We start from the raw sequence: 15,936 nt of genomic DNA, 5'->3' as shown, positions 1-15,936 counted from the left end.
ACACAGCAAGTGATTAGGATCTAGCATTAGATTCCTGCAAATGTTTTGGAGGCAGGTTCAATAAAGGCAAGCAAAAGAGGATTAGATTGCAAAGTCAAAACGAAGAAAGAGAACATGGGAACAATGCTAGGTAACTCATTTTGATATGAGAGCCAGTAGTGCTGAATGTCCTCTTTCAATGACTGTAATCATTCTGTGATTCTTTTGAAAAAGAATAACTAAAATGCAAAATATATAGATTATTTCCCAAATGACATTTTGCTGTATGGTTTGGAGAGGTTGATAATTAAGACATTTTCATTTAAAATACAAAGGTAGCTCTGGCCACATCTCACTTGTTGCACCATCCCTATCCAGGTGCAACAACCATGTCTTAGAATCCAAGTTCTTTCCAACTTAACAAAATTAGTCAAAAGATATTTCCAATTGCAAATACCGCAGAGAGACACTCAGTGTGTTTAATTTAAAAAGTAGTCTTCACCATTATTATTACATCGCAACATGTTTCACCAGCTCAAATATAAAGGCTGGCAATTTCCATGACTCTAAGAAGGTTGCAGCAGTTTAAAGCACTGACGTCCCATTTTACAGTTCCATTCAAAAGCTGCAATAACAATTGTTCATGCAATTATGCACTGATCCGCTTTTTAAAGTTGAGAAACAAGAAATTGGTAAGATTTTATACACCTCACCGATCCTCTATAAAAAATAATCCATTCAATTCAATCATGTAGTGTCATCCTCTTACCAGTGGTGTCCCTAATGTGCTATAATAGAATGTCTTTCAGAGGAAAGTACATTCAGCACAAAATTAAGCTGAACTTTCACAAGAAGAGTTATTTTCTGACCTATATTGACCTAATAAATTATCTGAATGGAATTTGAAAAACTTCCTTTTCTTTCTTCACCTTGAAAGGATTTATCTGCCTTACCATAATTACCTGAGAGGCTTCTGTGTGCAACCAAGGCCATACTCAAGATTGATATTTGAAAGATGTACTTTAGATTTATCTCCATAACTAGAGAACTTTATCTTTGAGCTGCTGTCCAAAACAGTAAACCTTAAATCTGATTTCAGCTAGCTTTGAATTTCCTGCTCGATGCGTTCTTTTACTATACTCTTTCTGTCCACATCTCCTTTTACTAAGTATTACAATGTTGAGGTCCACTATAGATTCTGAATTCAGTTCTATTTGGTTCCTCCCTTAAATTGACCCACATTTTTTGCATTCTGCTTTTGATTTACACTGACCAATACCTGTTTGAATGCTAATGCATTGCAGAGTATGCAATATTGACATATTAACTAGATCATCATGACCTAAAAACTGGGACTTGCTGACCTAATTTTCCATGTGTAAAACAAATGCAATACCAGTACTCTATGCTCAAAAGATGCCTCAAAGATTAAGTTATACTGAGTACATGGTCCATGATATAGTAACTTTTCTGAATTTTGACTGATTTTTGCCCATACTTTGTGACTTTACATTCTCATGTTCTTTACCTGTTGTTACAATCCCCATGGACACTGAGAACATTTACAAAGAGATATAAATTCTTCAGCAATCAACACAAAGCAATTGTCATATTAAGATTTCATATTTTATACAATTTTTCTGAGACAAACCCAAACAAAAATGAACATCAGCAGAATGTTACTTAGCAGGAACTAATCAGTAAAAGTATTGCCCATTAATTTTGTCACACAACGACAAACCAAAAACATCCCAAGATTCTTCTGACTTTAACAGGATCTATTCTCCCGACCTGCAAAGGCAAATCTTTCTGGATGCTTTTAAACAAAGTCTCTTCAATAAATCTACTGGGCATACCTCTGGGGACATTTTGGTCTTCAACTCTTCACAAGCCTCATTTCTTTAAATCCATCCTCATTAGCATTCTGATGATGCTTCTCCCAGAATCAGTCCTTATCTTCTGTTCAGTATTGAAGCATCCCAAATCCCTCAGTCTGACTACCTCTCAAGGTCTGAATCTACATGTAAAAAGGCCAGTTGCCTTTTCCATCATGTCAAGACAGTACAACCTACACCTTATATTTAATAAATTTTAATTTAAGTTTCTGTCTCTATAACAAGCAGATCACATGGTCTTGTCTCCAACAGATTTATTTTGAGGTTACATGAGCTAGTCTCTAGGAAGATAGTCAGGAAGGTGTTTTGGTCATAGCTCCCTTTACAAACTATTCAATTTTACCTTGAATTAAAGGAGACCATTTATAAAGTCCCACATTTGTAATGTGTGTTTACATACATGACATCCATTTATTAGCTCATTTTTCATTCTATCCAATTTCTTTCAGTTTCCTTGCTCTTCTGTGTACCTTCTAAAGAAATAATGCATGTGATTTCTGTCCATTTTTCTTGATCATAAAAATGAATGTAATGAACAGAACAACACACCGCAGACCAGGCCGTTTGGCACTCGGTCCAGAAAGTCGCTAGTATGTAATTATGGTGCATTTCAATTGTGACCAATATGTAATGGGCTGTTTTTCCATTTAAAACTATTCTTAACTGACAGCTCTTTCACCTATTTTAATCCACATTCTCTTCCTCCCCACATGAAGCCAGATTTCGTAATACAAATCCCCATGTCACACTTTATGAAAACCCTCTTGGAGATTTGAATAGATGATCTCTCTCAAGTCTGCTATTTCATAATTCTAATTACATCTTCAATAAATTGGATCAGTATTGTCAAACATGACCTGTGCTTTTGGAAGCTATATTAACCACTCTCTCTAATTAAGAATCTTCTAAGTGCTCACATGGGACTTCTCTTAAGGTGGCTTTCATTAACTTCCCAAAATTGATATGTAGATCACTGGATTGATTGACTTTGTTTCTTTTGCATAATGGGATGGGTGTTGAATGTACTTCTTTCCAAACTGTTTGCACTGCAACAGTTCCCAACAGGTTTTACTTGGGGTATACCAGACATCTGTAATTTCTTTCAGCAATCAGGGATAAATTAATTCAGGCCCTGCTTCTTATCACATATTGACCCCTCTAATAAATTGAATACCAATTCTCTTGTTACATACATGATACTGATTTAGAGTTTTGCCCAATCCGCTTGGCAAGGAGTTGGTGGGTGTGTGAGTGAGTGGGTGGGGGAGAAGGGTTGGTGTGAAGCATACATGTAATAATTAAAATAAAGTGGAAGTCAAATATCTGTTCAACCCTCCTAATTCAGGTCTTCATCAACACTTTTATCACTCCCACATAAACCCGTTATTGTTTTATTAGTTCTTCAATTGATCTTTTCATTGGCACTGCCTGTTGTTCACTATTCTCCTCTCTCGTTCATTTTAATTTTTCGATTCAATGCTAACTGTTTCATGAGACTTTCCCAATCTTAATTCTGTCGATTCATTCAAAAGATCTCTTCAACTCCAGTTGCTGAATTATCACACTCATTAACCAGTGCCCTCTCATCATTCATTCATTTCCACTTTGCAAGGATATATAAGACTTGTTAGGTCATTTTTATAAGGCATTTGTTTTTTTTTCTTAATGCGGCACTGATCTGCACCAGATAATTTTCCTACTTAACTGATGTTCAAATGAAAAGTATGTTTGTAGAGAAAGAAATTAGTAGTTGTTAAAAACAATGTAGAGAGAGCACTTAGTTAATTTTTTACATATTGTGGCATTGCAGCTTTTAGACTTGTTTCTGCGGTCTCATTTTGAAAAGCATGCGCATTTAAACTGTATTTACATCTGTAGATTTTTTGGGTTTATAAATGATTCAATGCAAAGTGCAATTAAACAAGCCGTATGTCTCAATTAATAGTGCTGGCAGTAGAATCACAAACGATCTTCTAAATATCTAACCAAAACCTTCTGCAAAACTGTTATTTGACATTGAGTAATGCATGCATTACCCTAACAGATCCATTATTTGGAAGTGTGAAGAATGGTTGTCTATGAAGGAAAAATAACTTATATTTGCATAGTATCTCATGCCTCCCACCACACCTCAAAGGATTTCACAGATGGTGGAGAATGTTAAATTGAAATTACTGCAGCTATGCTGGCAAGGGCATCATGCAACCTGCACACAAGATTCCACAGGTAGAATGAGATAAATGACCAGTTAATCTGTTTGGAGCTATCAGGTTGACAAGGGAACATTGGACAGTTTCTTTGGAGGAATTCCACTATCCCACCCCCACTAGCTCATATCAGCACCCACATCCCCAACCCCATTACCCTCCTCAATGTATGAATAGCTCTACTGTCCAATCCATCAATGCTGACTAAATATTGTAAACTGATCTAGTCCTACTTGCCAGCTTCGACCCATATCCCCTGAAACCCCACCTATTCATGTACCCAAAAGGATTTTAAATGTTGTAATTGTACCCACTCCACCACTTTCTTTGGCAGCTTGTTCCATTCACACACCACCATCTGCGTGTAAACGTCCCTCAGGTCCCTTTTCAATGTTTCTCCTCTTACCTTAAACTTATGTCCTCTAGTTTTGGGCTCCCCTATTCATCCTATCCATATCCCTCATGATTTTATAAACGTCTATAAAGGTTACCCCACAGCCTCTGAAGCCCCAGTCTATTCAGCCTCTCCCTATAACTCAAACCCTCCAACCCTGGCAACATCCTTCTAAAATTTGTCTGAACCCTTTCGAGTTTAGCAAAATCTTTCCTATAGCAGAGGGATTCAAATAGAACAGAGTATCCTAAAAGTTGTCTAACCAATGTCCTGTATAGCTGCAACATGACATCCCAATTCCTATACACAATGCACTGACTAATAAAGGCAAGTGTACCGAACACCTTCTTCACTATCCTGTCTATCTGCGACTCTGCTTTTAAGGAACTATGTACCTGAACCCCTAAATCCATTTGTTCAGCAAAACTCCCTAGGAACCTACCATTAACTGTGTAAGTCCTGCCCTGATTTGCCTTACCAAAATGCAACACCTCACATTTATCTAAATTAATCTCCATCTGCCAGTCCTCAGTTTATTGGCCTATCTGATCTAAGTGTCATTGTACTTTGAGATAACCTTCTTTGCTGTCGACTACATCATCAATTGTGGTGTCATCTGCAAACACATTAACCATGCCTCCTATATTCACATCCAAATCATGTATATAAATGATGAAAAGCACAGGATTAAGCACCACAAGCCTCCAGTCCAAAAATACAACCCTACTCCACCACCCTCTACCTCCAGCTTCAAGCAAATTTTGTATCCAAATGGCTAGCTCCCCCTGTACTCCTTGTGATCCAACTCTAACCATTCTACCATGCGGAACTTCATCGAACACTCTGCTGAATTCCATATAAACGATGTCTACTGCTCTGCCTTCATCAATCTTCTTTGTCCCTTCTTCAAAAAACTCAACCAAGTTAGTGAGATATGATTTCCCACACACAACTCCACAATGCTGGAAGTTGAACAGTTGCAGCTCATTCATGGTAAACTGCAGGCCTAGCACAAAGTCCAAGCAGAAGCATGCTACAACCACCTACTGTTTACAGGGGACGAGTTTAAAGTAGAAGAAAATGAAGTGTTGTCACAAGCAGAAACTTGTCAATAAATCATTTAGAATCAAAAATAAATACATATCATTCCTTGTTACAGACCGTGGGCTTAGTGCACAAGACTGCCAGTATCAAAGTTCTCTCTTCCTCAGAGTATATTTATCCATTGCATAGTTTGTGCAAACAAGGCAAAAGGAATCTGTACCTTCAAGGACTAAAATCTGAAGCTTATGTAAACAACAATATGAAGTCTGATGGACAGTACCCTAGCACTGCTCCTCTGCCTTGAATAGTATACAGTGTAAAAGATTCAAACTCACACTCCTTCCTAAGGCTATGTGCCATGAGTTATAAAAGATGAGATAAAACAGAATTTAAAATGGCAAGTAGTAGTTGGGTACAATCTCCATCCCATGCACTAAGTGAAATGCTCAGTTCCACCTAGCCTCCAGAAATAGTTCATTCAATGATTCTCCAAAGCTACCTGCAACAATCCAACCTTATTTGACAATCTAATTGGACCTGGAGAAAGGAATACCCATAAACATGTAGTTCTTAAGAGGGAGCTACACTTCAAGCTTAAAAATGACAGTGGCGAATGAAAGCTACAAATTACGGGTTTTTTTTATAGTTTATACCCCTGTGGACAGGGTCAGTTAACTCAGCTGGCTACATATTTAAAACTGATAGCTCAGGAAAATATTGGTAGTGAAGGTTCAACTGCTGTTCCAGCTGAGGTAGTCCTCGGACCTGCCTCTTCATCCTTACCATGCTTGAAGTGGAGTGGTGCCTCTCCATCTGTATAACCAATTGTCTCTCTATAACAAAAAGAGAAAGGCTGAAGATCCCTAGTGGATTTTTCCTAATTATCTGCCTATCTTTTGTAGAGAGGTTACAGTCAAGAATATACGTGTGATGAGCATAATATAGAAATACAAACATGACCCTATAGGTTTCACACCATTTGACGGTTGACATGGTAGACGACTACATGAAGTGAATACAGGCAATCTTATCCCTTTGACACCACTCCGCAGAGATGGCAGTGTGTCCTGCCAGTCATATCTAGCCTGGATTCTATTCATCTGGGAAAAGGTACAAAGGGCTGTTAAGTCTCTCAACGACAGGAACAACTTATCCAATCCCTGATTAAGTCAGAGGGCAGAGGGAATGATGCAAGATTCCAACCTGGTTGTGTCAGGATGTCAATTAATCTCTGAGTCAATTGATGCCCAATATCCCTGAACTCACCGCAATTTACTGATGATTTAGTAATTAGATGGCAGCTGCGGAGATTATCTGTGCCCTCAGAGGGTACCCGCCAGAAAATATTGGGTTTGCCAGCTGACTTACAGGAGACGAGTATTGTGCCAAACTGAGGGATCTGCTGGAAGCCACCACCTTGGCCTCCTCCCTCACCTAACACTAGTTAGTGAGGTCTGTAGATGCTGGAGATCAGACTTGAGAGTGTGTTGCTGGAAAAGCACAGCAGGTCAGGAGGCATCCAAGGAGCAGGAAAATCGACATTTCGGGCCGAGCTCTTCATCAGGAACTTGATCATTCCTGATGAAGGTCTCCGGCCCGAATCGTCAATTTTCCTGCTTCTCAGATGCTGCCTGACCTACTGTGCTTTTCCAGCAACACACTCTCAACACTGACACATTTATTGCTCAACCATGGTCTGGAGGTCCCGTTGTGATCCCTTGTGGAAGTTGTGCCACCACAACACCTCTGACACTGGAGGCAACAGTGAACTGCTGGCTTTCAGTTGGCTTGCAGGTTTAGCAGACTAGTTGTCTCAATTATCGCAGGAATTCCCAGGAAAGATCAACTCAGTCTCTGAAGGATACTTGATTCAATTATGGTCAGATTCCATTAGACATTCCCCACAAAACCAAAAGGGGTTCTCTGTCAGTTCTCTGAGCAATGGATGACACCCTGTCAACCCAACAGAATCCTGGCCCAGATAAGTTTTAACAAGTTTAAAGAAATTAGCACAATAAAATTTCCCAACCGTCTTAAATGACAGGCAGCCCCAGAATACATGCCACAAACTGTAACTGCTTGACTTTGCTAAGTGCACAAGCAGGCTATATAGCTTTTTCATCCAATTATATCTATTGTCAGTAAGGCACTCAAGTTGCAACTTACAAGTGAATGTCTTCCACATTAGCATCTCCAGAGGCTTGACGTAAGAACAGGAGTAGGCCATTCAGCCCTCTGAGTTTATTCCATCATTCAATTAATTCATGTCTTATCTGTCTCTTGCAATTCTTTATGTACAAAGATTTTAGGAAGGTTGTATTCATCAGTTGCAGACCCACTGATTGTTAATCAGGCCTATCTGGGATTGACAGATTCTTCCACATTGAGCTCAAGTGAAGGTATAGTTGTTGCTGGGAGCAGCTGGATCTGTCCTTCTCCTCCTTTTCTATTTCATGCTCAGTCTCAAAGTTGTCTGTAGTACTCCTAATATAGCATCTACAGAGGTCACAATCTAAGGACTGCTGTTTCCACTGTCAGTTTCGATGTAGCATACAGATGGGAATGTTTTTGGGGAGTCCTTGAAATATTTGTGTGGGCCCCGTGTGTTCTGTTTCCCAGTGGTCAGGTGTCCACATAACATAATCTCGGACAGGTGAATGTCAATGTGGCTCACCCACCGCAGATGACTTTGCAGGAATCTGACCTTGATTCTGGTGATGTTGGCTGTTTCCTTGCAGTTTCATCCAAACCAATTGGCAACCCCCTTATGTCCAAGTCTCACAACAACGCATCAAAACAAGCTCTTTTTAAGTTGTGAAAATTGAAACAATCCTCTGGTTGAAGAAGATTTAAGGCGGGAATACACAGGAGAAACAGGAACTTAGAAAGGCTGAATGAATTAAATGAAGAATTTGGAAATGAAGTAAAGAAAGCTTGAGTTGGAAAAGACATAGATATCACCAAGGTGAATGAGCAATGGAAACAGATTAAAGAATCTGTCAAGGAATGAGAGAGAAATAGGATAGAGCTTTGGACAGCAAAGAAATCAGGAAATCGCAGGTTATGACTAAAACAAATGATGAAAGAAAGAGGTGGAAGATGCCAGTACTGAAGAAGACAAAGCTGAAATAAAGACACTTAAATAATAATAAGAGAAACATAAAAGACACATAAAATCAGTTAGAAGAGCAGTCAAAAAATGACATTAATCAGGAAGTGTAGACCTCATGTATGAAAAAGCAAAGGATATTAAAGAGAATCCTGAACTAGGACTAGCAAGTCCCTTTGTACTTCAGATTTCTGAAGCCTTTCCCCATATAGAAAATAGTCTACTTCTTTATTCTTTCTCCCAAAACCTTTTCTTTCACTTTCCTACATTTTATTTCATCTGCTATTTCTTTGCCTACTCTTTAGCCTTTCCAAATCTTTCTATAGCCTCTCCACTTCCTCAACACTACTTATCCTTCTATCTAACTTTGTGTCATCTGAAAACTTAGTAACAATGCCCTCACTTCCTTCATCCAGGTCGTTAATGTATAATGTGAAACAGTTGTAGTCCCAATACTGACCCCAACAGAACCCCAATAGTCACCAGCAGCTATTCTGAAAAAGACCCCTTTATCCCAGTTCTCTGCCTTTTAGCAGTCAGCCAATCCGCTTTCCATGCCAGTACCTTGCCACTAACAGCACGGAGGCTTATCTTATTTAGACCACTAAACCATAAGACCATAAGACTTAGGAGTATAAATTAGGCCATTCAGCCATCGTTCAGTATTCTATAAGTTTCAATTGGATCACCCCCTCATCCTTCTAAATTCCATCGAGTATAGACACAGAGTCCTCAAACGTTTCTCATACATTAAGTCTTTCATTCCTGGTATCATTCTCACAAACTTTCTCTGAACTCACTGCAGGGCCAGTACATCCTTCCTAAGGTATGGGGGGACCCAAAATTGCTCACAATATTCTCAATGTGGTCTGACCAGAGTCTTATAGAGCCTCAGAAGTGTACTTCTGCTTTTATACTTTGGTCCTCTTGAAATAAATGCCAACATTGTATTTGTCTTCCTAACTATTAACTCAACCTATAAGTTGACCTTAAGAGAAACCTGGACTCAGACTCCCTAGTCCCTTTGCATTTCAGATTTATGAACTTTTTCCCCATTTAAAAAATAGTCTCTGCCTCACTTCTTCCTACTAAAGTGCATGACCTCAAACTTTCCTAAATTGTATTCCATCTGTCTCTTCTGTGCCCATTTCCTAATCTAAATCCTTCTGAAGCCTCCCCACTTCAGCATTACTACCTATCCCTCCACCTATATTTGTACCATCTGCAAACTTAGCTAGAATGCCCTCAGTTCTTTCATCTACATTGTTAATGTATAAAGTGAAAAGTTGTGGTCCTAACACTGACCCTTGAGGAACACCAATAGTCACTGATTGCCATCATGAGAAAGACACTTTTATCCCCACTCTCTGCTTTCTGCCAGACTACCAGGCTTCTATACATGCTCGTACCTTGCCTGTAACACCATGGGCCCTTATCTCAGCCTACCGTGCAGCACTTTGTTGAAGGCTTTCTTGAAGTCCAAGTTGATAACATCCACTGACTCTTCTTGGTCTAACCTGCTCATTACCTCCTCAAAGAATTCTAATAGATTTGATGAAACCATGCTGACTTTGCCTTATTTAGCAGCCTTCTGTATGGCAACTTGTGAAAGGCCTTCTGGAAATCCAAATAGGTCACATCTGCTGGCTCTCCTTTATCTAATTTGCTCATTACCTCCTCAAAGAACTACAATACATCCATCAGACATTACCTCCATGATCCTTTCCTACATGAAGGTGTGAGTACTGCTTGGTATTCTAACATTTCTACCTTTTGTCTATTTGTAGGCTTGAAACATTTGTTCCTGAAAGCCTCAGAACAAGGCAGCAGCATAAAACACCTACTTTACAAGTTACCATCACAGCCCACACCCATCCCAAGAGGAGGTACTTTTTGAGGTTGAGAGACTGGGGCTAGTTAAGGCAAGAGTGGCGATAAACATCCTAGTGCTGGCACAAGAGTAGCAGAGATCTGTTAGGTATCTACAAGGCCAACATCAGGAACATACAAAGTTTATCATATGCCGCAGTGTCATGAAGTTGGACAGTTTTAGTGGGAAGGGAGATGAGATTAATCTTTCTGCTGATGGAGGCATTCATCAACTGCTGGGCATTTCAGTTTACAACCAGTCAGTACAGGATGAGTTTATGATAATAGAGACCTTCAGTTTCATTGAGAAGATTTATGATGACTGTGGACAACAAGGTTCTGACATGGATCTCCTGAGTCTGAAGTTTGTATCAGCAGTGGTTCATCTTTGGCACTGGCTTGAAAAACAGAGTTTATGGAGCAATGGCATTAAGTCCCAAAAAAAGTCCCAAAGTAGCTGCTGCAAGTAAAAAAGTAAGAATTGTTAAATCATTAAAAGAAATATGACAGTTCCAGAAACATGGTATAAATCTTGGAAGAACTGTAGTTCAAAGCTTCTTCCCCTTTAAGAGGCCTCAGATCAACAGAGCTGCTTGTATGTCCATTTAAAATGAACAAAAGGCAAGAGATTAAGCCTAATACAAACATCATGAAATTAAATCATACAGTCTGTGACATATTCTGGAATTGGATGCCCTGGAACTTTAATAAAGCCATTTGCGAAGTGAATGCCGTATGAAAAGTTTCAGGCCTTTGGTATGAGCTGGACAATATGTTTCATCGTATTAGCATAAGAAATAGCAGCACAAATAGACTATTTGACTTCTCTCGCTGACTCTACCATTCTGTAAGATCAGTGCTGAACTTAACAGCCTTTTTTAAACCTTATCCACAAACCCATCAACAGAATTGATGAGAAAAATCTATCCTCTGTACCCTCACACTATTGTTATCCCCCCACCCGCCCATGCCTCTTCCAATTCTTGTTTTATTTAGACCATTCACGGTTATAAAAATTGTGGTCACTGTGGCAACAGAGACCATCCAAATCCATTTTGGAAATAAAAATGCAAAATGGCCAACTGGTGCTGCACAAGAAAAATGTTCACCAAACATTGAACAAGCATATCTGATGTTGGGAAAAAAAATGTAGATTTAATGGCTATACAAAGATCATAATTGTTTAAAATGATGATCCCTGTTGAAGGAACTGAATGCATTGGTATTTATATCATCATGTCAGTATACCTGTTACTTCAACTTGCTCAGTTTGGTTATAATTTATTTATGGAATTATTTCCTTGCTACTCAGATATGTAAATATGACTTTTTTAGCCCTCAATTACATGCACAGAATAAAATGGCACTCATTGGTCATATAATTTACTGTTGTCTGAAAGTATAAATGTGCAAAAACACATCATGAAGTACGGTAACAGGCATGTGGCCTGTCTCTTGGCTGATTAATAATGGAACCAGTAAGTGTTCTCATGCAAAGTACGAGTCAACTGTATAATAATCTCATCAAGGAAAAGGGGGTGCTCACTCACCATCCATCAGGGAAATGGGAGGTCAGCTTGCACCTGTACTTGAAAGGTGTAGGGAAGCAAAAGAAATTAGTGATGTCCAAGTGATGACTTTTCAAACCAAAAGTTTGATTCTAACTCAGTGCCCTTTTTCTGTTGATATGTAGGCCAGTCTTTCATGACGGGCAGAATTGACTCCACTCCTTTTCCTTTTTTCTAGACTGTTTCAGAGATCCTTTCCAATATTCCAAACCAACAAGCCATAAGGAACAAATTGCATATCTGGACTGGGAGGCCAAAAACGTTCAGAGGTTTCCCCAAAGATACAGAGAACTTGGATCCCTTGGTATGTCAAATTTCTCAACTTCCATGCCCTGACCTCCCTTCCTTCCCACATTACCCATTACCCGGAACAATGTTCCAAATGCAGGAGGATGCCATGAATATTTAACCCCATTTCTCAAGCACACAGTACACATTTAAACTCTGTCACTGAACAATTCTAATAAAAGCATAAACATACCTTAAACTGCAGCAATCTAAGAATTGAATTCAAAAAGCCTCATAGAATACACCATGCAAAATAACATGGAAAAAGATTAATGTGTTCAACTGCATTTTACATTTTAATTTTAACTCATTTGAAATTAATCAGTCAGCACCTTAGCTAAAATTAAGAACAGTAATTTCAAGAAAAGGTATTAAACATTGTTACTTAATCATCCTACAGCTTACAATCAAAACTAATGATTTAACAGATCCATTTAAATCAGATCTATAACATTTATCTGTAAATTTTTCATTTTCATCTCTCTCAGTAAAATGTTTTCAGGTAAGCTTGCAAAATGTTGGATGGCTCCTTTTTAGCAGCTTCACAAAAATGTAATGAGCAACAGACTAAGTCATCTTTTCACATGCTTATGTCAAGTATGATGCTTTGTTAGTGCAGCTTAAAACTTTAATGAAGATATATCTATTATATTTGCGCCTGCATGGAATCTTCAAGAAAGTTCTCCAAACGCTTGCCTGCTATGTGAAAAGAGCAGAGCTTTTGTGCATGTGAAGAATGCACATACATTAGGTGACCAGCTGCTGTTGGTGATGTGTTGTATTGACTTTCTGTTGTTGCTCAGATGAAATATTCATAGCATATTGTCACGAACAGGAATATCAAGGCTGTAGTAACAAACCCACAGTTTACTTTTGCAGATAAAAAGGGTCAAATGCATCAATACTTAGAGATGTAACAGTGTTTTACAAGTTTTAACCTGTTTTTGAAAAATAAGGAATCATTATATTGTGGAAGCAGGCCATTCAGCCCACACCAACCCTTTAAAGAGTATCCCACCGAGATCCACCCTCCTACTCTATCACTTTGCAATTCCCGTGGCTATTTCAGTTAGCCTGCACATCCCTGGACACTGTGGACAATTTAATCTGGCCAAACCACCCAACGTGCACATCTTTGGATTATGGAAGGAAACCAGAACCCCCAGAAGAAACCCATGCAGACACTGGGAGAATATGCAAACTCCATGCAGACATCACCTAAGCGTGGACCTAAACCAAGGTCGCTAGCATCATGAGGCAGCAGTGCTGGCCACTGAGCCACCATGCCAACCACTTTATTCTGAGCTGTCATTCATAAACACTTAATGATTTCACATTTGCCAAAAATAGCATTCTCTGAAAATAAAGTATTCCAATCTGGTACTAGAAAAAAATAAAACTTGCATCTGAAGTTTCCAAAGGAAATCATTTGAGAAAAACAGTGTGTTTACATTCTGTCCTTTTGTTTTCGTGATCTGCCTACCTGGAGTTATTTGTGGCCCAAATCAATTAGTTGGATAAGTCTACTGGAGTTTTGACTCTTCTCCAAATGGGTACCAGTCCATAGTTAATCACAGGTTGCAAATTAGATTGCTATTGGTATTGTATTAAGTTTGAATCAGAGAAGGTTGCAATGGAAAATCAGAATCGGACGTGAGCAACATAGTGGCTCGGTGGTTAGCACTACTGCCTCACAGTACCAGGGACTTGAGTTCAATCCCACCCTCGGGAACTGTCTGTGTGGAATTTGCACGTTCAATCCATGTCTTTGTAGGTTTCCTCCCACATGCCAAAGATGTGCAGGTTTAGAGATGAAAAATGCAAGGTTAGAGAGATAGATATTGGCTGAATGGCTTGCTTCTGCATGGTAAGGGTGGCAGTAGTCAGAAAATTATCCCTATGAAGTTAATGTTTCGGTGACATTTACATTTGTGATGCAAATATAACAAACTATCATAAATTGAGATTAAAGATATCTCTGTTCATTACTGCACAGCATAAAAGAGAATTGTTTGAATGGTAAGTTATAATATTTTACCTCTTCATGTTTCATTTTGAAATCATCTTCTTCTAGGCCTAGGATGACACAATAGTCTGGTGCATCAGAGAATGAAACTAGCTTTATGGAGCTGTTCGAAATTCAGGCTTGGACATTCATTCCAAATTGGATGTACAGTGCTTGGAAGTCTCTCAGCTCATTGCACCCACGTCAGGAAAAGTGTCCCAAATGACGGTTTGGGCAGAGTGGGTGAACTCATGAGGGTCTACCATCACATGAGGGTCTACCATCATAGGAGCTTCAAGGACCAAAGCAGTCTGTTTCAAAGGGCTTCTTTGCTCTATGCAACTTTATCTTTGTTCACTTGTGGAGTGTGGACATTGCTAGCTGGGTCAGCATTTATTGTCCATCCCTTGTTGCCCTTGACAAGGTGGTGAGCTGCCTCCTTGAACTGCTGCAGTCTATTTCATATAGGTTGACCTTAGGGAGGAAATTCTAGGATTTTGAACCAGCGACAGTGAAGGAACAGCGATATATTTCAACTCAGGATGATGAGTAGCTTGGATCGTAACTTGCAGGGGCTGATGTTCCCATATATCTGCTATCCTTGGCCTTCTAACTGGAAATGGTCATGGGTCTGGAAGGTGTTGCCTAAGGATATTTGCTGAATTTCTTCAGTGCATCTTGTAGATAGTACACACTGCTGCGACTGAGCATTGGAAGGAGCATTTTTGGTTGTGATAGTCAAGCGGACTGATTCATCCTGGATGTTGTTCTTGAATTTGTGTTCGTCCAGGCAAATGGGGAATATTCCATCATACTTGTGATTTGTACCTTGTAGATGAGGGACTGGCTTTGGGGAGTCAGGAGGTGAGATACTCACCACAGCATTCTGAGCTTCTGATCAGTTCTTGCAACCACTGTATTTATTTAGCAAGTCCAATTGAGTTTCTGGTCAACGGTAATACCTTAGGATGTTGATAGTGGGGAATTCGGTGAAGGTAACATGTCAAGGGGTGGTGGTTAGAATATGGCTTATTGGAGATGGTTATTGTCTGGCATTTGAGTGGCATGACACTTATCAGCCCAAGTCTGGATATTGTCCAGGTTTTGTTGTACTTGAACATGGACTGCTTTGGTATGTACAGAACCATGAATGGTGGTGAACATTGTGCAAGCATCGGTAAGCATCCATACTTCTGACTGAATGATGTGGAGAAGGTCATTAAAAAAGCAACTAATGATGGTTGAGCCTAGAACACTACGCTGAGGAACTCCTGCAGAGATGGCCTGAAACTGGAATGACTGACCTACACAATCACACTCATCTTCAGGTATGACTCCAACTAAGGGAGAGTTTGTTCCCAATTACCATTCATTCCAGTTTTGCCAGAGCTCCCTTGATGCCATATTTGATTGAATGCTGCCTTGAGTTAAAGAGTTGAAAAATGTAGTGCTGGAAAAATACAGCAGGCCAGACAGCATCTGAGGAACAGGAGAATCGGCATTTTGGGCATAAGCCCTTCTTCAGGAATGAGGCTGGTGTGCCAAGCGGGCTGAGATAAAAGGTAGGGGGGGAGGGGT

At 39.5% G+C, this 15,936-nt stretch overlaps 1 protein-coding gene across 1 annotated transcript in view; it reads left to right on the top strand.

The window, feature by feature from the left end:
* LOC122562342 (protein shisa-6-like) overlaps positions 1-15,936 on the top strand; it is a 482,656-nt gene that overhangs the window by 446,148 nt on the left and 20,572 nt on the right. Inside the window, exon 4 of the mRNA XM_043715219.1 lies at positions 12,244-12,369. Coding sequence (XP_043571154.1) covers positions 12,244-12,369 — 126 coding nt within the window. The remainder of the gene's footprint in view (positions 1-12,243; positions 12,370-15,936) is intronic.

The sequence above is a fragment of the Chiloscyllium plagiosum genome, chromosome 24 (assembly GCF_004010195.1).
Source record: "Chiloscyllium plagiosum isolate BGI_BamShark_2017 chromosome 24, ASM401019v2, whole genome shotgun sequence".
Lineage (NCBI taxonomy): Eukaryota > Metazoa > Chordata > Chondrichthyes > Orectolobiformes > Hemiscylliidae > Chiloscyllium > Chiloscyllium plagiosum.
The sequence above is the reverse complement of the archived record's forward strand: the minus strand, read 5'-3'. Positions and strand labels throughout refer to the sequence as shown.